The sequence below is a fragment of the Trachurus trachurus genome (assembly GCF_905171665.1).
Source record: "Trachurus trachurus genome assembly, chromosome: 13".
NCBI classification, from domain to species: domain Eukaryota; kingdom Metazoa; phylum Chordata; class Actinopteri; order Carangiformes; family Carangidae; genus Trachurus; species Trachurus trachurus.
In genome coordinates, this window is record NC_139892.1 from 27136691 (window position 1) to 27141498 (window position 4808).

General features: G+C 42.0%; 1 protein-coding gene across 1 annotated transcript; it reads left to right on the top strand.

Annotated features, from left to right (window-relative positions):
* The first annotated feature begins 494 nt into the window (after positions 1-494).
* On the top strand, positions 495-4808 carry LOC310995377 (arfaptin-2-like). Its single transcript, XM_083984426.1, has 10 exons — positions 495-572; positions 707-815; positions 1461-1569; positions 2018-2080; positions 2643-2729; positions 2861-2964; positions 3230-3451; positions 3531-3688; positions 3810-3984; positions 4590-4808. Exons 2-10 carry the CDS (start codon positions 717-719, stop codon positions 4743-4745), a joined length of 1173 nt encoding a protein of 390 aa, XP_083840552.1. The 5' UTR covers positions 495-572; positions 707-716; the 3' UTR covers positions 4746-4808.

Genomic DNA, 4808 nt, shown 5'->3' on the forward strand with positions numbered 1-4808 from the left:
GTCAGCACTGCACTACGTGGAAGATGGAGCGGGGGAGGAGGGCTGGCGACTATCCTCCGTTAAAAGTAACGTCCTTCAAAATAAGAGCATGCATTTACAGTATAAGCTCCTTGCCCTTCATTTCTCAAACTCCACTCACTTAACAACCTTATACAATCATTTTTACTCCAAGTACCTTGCTCTCAAAGTCCAACCATACCACTAAAGACGAAATAAAAATCGCACAAACTCTTATTTTGAAATGATACTACTAAAGCTGCTAGCTGGCTAGATGCAGGGATTTTCTGGCTGAATTAAATGGAAGCAGGTTGATAACGTGAGCGTTGCTGGACAAATAATCATGGATGTAGCATTCAGTGACAATTGAAGACAGCGGTGCTTTTTTTCTCCCCCCGTTGCCATCATCTGACCTCCAGAAGAGTCTGCAGACTGAGCAACCCCAGCCCGTGTTTCTCCCTCGGACGGCTGGACGTGGCTCCAACACCAGGTCGCTACAGTGGTGAGGGAGCTAGCTGTCAAGTATAGTAGCCACATCAGCACCGTTCATATTAGCGAGCCACGATAGCATCAATGTAAGCAGGCTGTTTGTGTTGTGTTGCGTCGGCATGGATTAGAGAGGCGTTTTTTTGTTCATCACCATCATCATCTCTTACAACTGCACCCATGATCCCATCTTTAAGTGTCAGTGTTTGGTACTGTCTTGCAGAGATTTCACTATGGCAGACAGTATCATGAGCAAGGCTGCTACCATGGAGATCCCCATTAACAGCAATGGAGACACAGGGGCACTGACGGAGGATGACAGCCTGGAGCAGGTCAGTCTCCCACCTCACTGACGGTGTCCTCTCCGTTCAAGCTGATTTTGTGTTTCTCTGTTATTTTCCATATGAGTGCACAGTCAGGGAGTGCTGGTTGGGCCAACTGTTATCCACACAGGCCTGTTACCATGCACAGGCCTGTAGCTATGTACAGTAGAAATGGACTACTATCACCATTAATACTGCAAATAGTGCTGATGTCTTGGCATTAGGGAAGGAGACAGTGCTGTTAGTTGTGATACAGTGTTCTTGTCACATTTGCTTTTACATGTCCTATTTGAATACTGTGGGCTTACATGAGTAATATCTCTGTCTGTGAGGAGGAACAGTAATGAAGTAATTAATCTTGAGAGCTACCATGTAAAATAATAAAACAGCACAAACAATTTCTTGTAGTCGATTATGAGAACTTGACTTAGATCACCATGTTAAGTCAGACATTGTGTAAAATTGCGTGGCTCCTTTATATTTGGACAAAAATACTTGTAAACACTATCCATCTGGATAGCTATGCATCATTACTGTACAATGAAAACATTCATATAATTATAAAGTGTACTCTGTGTCAATGTAGATGGAGCAATGTGATTATTTCTCTTCTGTTGAAACAATATTTGTGATATTTTGTTGTATATTCATCAGGATTTGCAGCAGGTGATGGTGTCTGGACCCAATCTGAATGAAACCAGCATCGTCTCTGGAGGATATGGGGGGCCTGCAGGGGGCATCATTCCAACCAGTTCTATCAAAGGTACTGCTCACGATCTTGTCTACCCAGGTCGCTTTGTTGTTTATTCTTAGAAGTACATTTTGTTCTGCAAAGATATCAAAGGAAGCAATGAAGTATGAGTTGCTGTACTGTTGCTTAAAATGATGCTAATAGTGCTAGTAAAATAGCATTTTGGATTAGTACATATCCCTGCAATTATTTTGCCAGAGGCAGACATGTCTGGCTTCAGACACCTCACTGTCCGTTTCACTCTCTGTTTTGTCTGTCTATTGTCAGTTGACTCTGATGAGCTGTGCCAAGAATCTGACAGTGTTGTTGCAATCCTTCACTCACTGAGAAAGGTCAATACTTAATGCCACTTTAAAACCCCATACAGAGAGCTTTTCCTCCTTGTGCTTTAAATTATGTCACTAGAGTGCTTCTGACCTCTAGGCTCCTGGTTCATATTGCAAACATCCATATCCCATAGGGCCTGCGATTCGCTTCAACCCTCATTATCTGGACAGGAGAAGAGCCCCTGCACCAGGACCAGGTGGCTGTGTATTCTAACAACCCCTTTTTGTTGTCTAAGTTGACCTTTTTGTGTTGGTCTGTTGTGGCCCTCTATAAAAGGTTTTGATATTGCTTGACCAAGGGGGATTGTGTGTAACCTTGCTTGTACTGTATCTCTTTGACTCACAGCTTTCGGCAGCGTGAAATATTTTGGCGGCTGTCAAAATTAGGGACGCACTAACCTGATACAGGACTGTCACTTGAAATGTATTGATGTCTATGAAGGGTGTTATCTTTTGTACTGGAAAATGCATTTTGGATGATTGTTTTGTCTTTCCTTGATACTTGCATTTAAAGCCCATTTTCATTGTTTTTTTTTAATACATTCTTTTACTCTGCATGGGCAACTTGCATGGTGATTAATTTCAAGCTCTTTTTCACTCCTGGTTATTATGTATCTGCCTCCATGGAGCCTAACATTTCCCTTTCAGTTTACATACTCTGCTGTCCAGCTGCATATCTCACTGCCAAGCTCCTCTGACACATCTTGCACTGCCATGCCTTCTCATCCTCTCTGTTTATCATTACCATGCTTATTTCAGACATACGCATGAAATCCAGGGGTGTTAGCTTGCCTAAAAGCCAATCTGCTGCCAGTCGCCTTTCTCAACACACAGACCAGCATCCAGGTATCACTAGGCTCATTGTCATGTCCACACTGTCCTCACTCATTGTCATGACCCATTCATTTTCTGTAAATGTATGTTATCTTGTAAACTTAGGTAGAGTAACACAGAGTGCTTTTTTTTCCCTTTTTTAGGGTCATCAAACCATAATGCCAGTAATTCAACTGAAGAAGTTACTCGTGGTGTGGCAGTAGAGAAATTGGACAGTGTCAAGAAATGGGGAATAAACACATACAAGGTATTTTGTGCTGTGTGTTGCAACTTTGAATTAGATACTTGTAGAAAGTTTCCAGAATCTGAGAAAATGGATACCTCTGTTCTTTATATTTTACCACTATAAACTTTTTTGTAGTATGTCAGTTATTATTATTATTTAATGAAGAACAGTTACGAGGCATTTTTAGGTATCCTGTGGTACCATGTGTGACCATGTTGTTCTTTGTATTTTGACAGAAAAATTACTACACATGTAAACCTAACCTCTATCCGTTTCCACTATTCAGTGCACCAAACAGATGTTTTCAGAGCGGTTTGGCCGGGGCTCACGAACAGTAGACCTGGAACTGGAGGCTCAGATTGACGTGTTAAGAGACACCAAGAACAAGTATGAAAGCATCCTAAGATTGGCCACTGCACTCATCAATCATTTTCAAAGCATGGTGCAGACGCAACAGGCTCTGGGAGACACCTTCACCGACCTCAGCCAGAAGTCCCCAGAGTTACAGGTACAATCCTGTCGAAGATTCCAGAGCGATTTGACATGACACTAGCTGTAGTGTGTAAGACATTTGCTTTTCTCTGCAGGATGAATTTGGTTATAATGCAGAAACACAGAAACTGCTGTGTAAGAATGGCGAAGCTCTGCTGGGTGCCATCAACTTCTTTGTCTCCAGTATCAACACCCTGGTCAACAAAACAATGGAGGATACTTTGATGACCATCAAGCAGTATGAAAATGCAAGGTAACAAACCACAACCCCAACATACTGTTCCGTAGTTGAGTGATAAAAATATGAATTCCAGCCATGTGATCTGGTGGAAGATGAGAGTCTGTGACAGCCTGTACTGTTTTCTGTGTGGCAGACTTGAGTTTGATGCCTACCGCTCTGATCTGGAGGAGCTGAGTTTGGGCCCTAGGGATGCAGCTACAATGGTTCGCATTGAGATGGCTCAGGGAGATTACCAGATCCACAGAGACAAATATGAAAGACTTCGCAGTGATGTGACCATCAAGCTCAAATTCCTGGAGGAAAACAAGGTTTGTAATTTACACATTGAAACCTTACATTTACAGATAGACTCATGTTTACTAATGTAACACAACTTTGTGACAAAACAATCACTCAAAAATAGTTTTTGAGTGGCTGACGGTGGAAAAAGTCCAAAAAAAATGTAACAACAAGATGGATGTTTTACAATCCATCATTGCTTCGCCACATTGATTTGTTGCCTAGTTTACACTGTTAAGTAAGCAAGCATGCTTTTTATGCAAACAACTTATGCATGTTCATACTGTTGATAATAGGAGAGAGAATTCGCAACACAGACCCATTGCCTACACTGTAACACAAAACATAATTCTGTTTTATTTTGGCACTATTTGCCAAATAAATGAAAAATGAATGAGATAAAACATCAACATTAGTTGCACTGTGTAAGACTTGTCACGCCTGAAATGTCTTAAAGGGCCTGCTTGACACATTTTAGAGGAATGTGCGGGTGTTTTTTAGGTTGATTCCCCAGGCAGTAATCTGAGCAGCCAGTAAATGTCATCTTAACAGATGGCCATGGGCTGTGCTTTCCTGTAAACACTCAAAACTGTGTTTGTAATGGCAGATTTGTTCCTTCTCTTCTTTTTTTAAGGTGAAGGTGATGCACAAGCAGCTGCTTCTCTTCCACAATGCTATCTCAGCTTACTTTGCTGGCAACCAGCAGCAGCTGGAACAAACTCTAATACAGTTCAATGTAAAGTTAAAGCCCCCAGGATCAGACAAGCCATCCTGGCTGGAGGAGCAGTAAAGATCGCTCAGGGTTCAACTGTGTGAGATGTACAGTGACGAGCTGACCAGCGAAGAACATGAC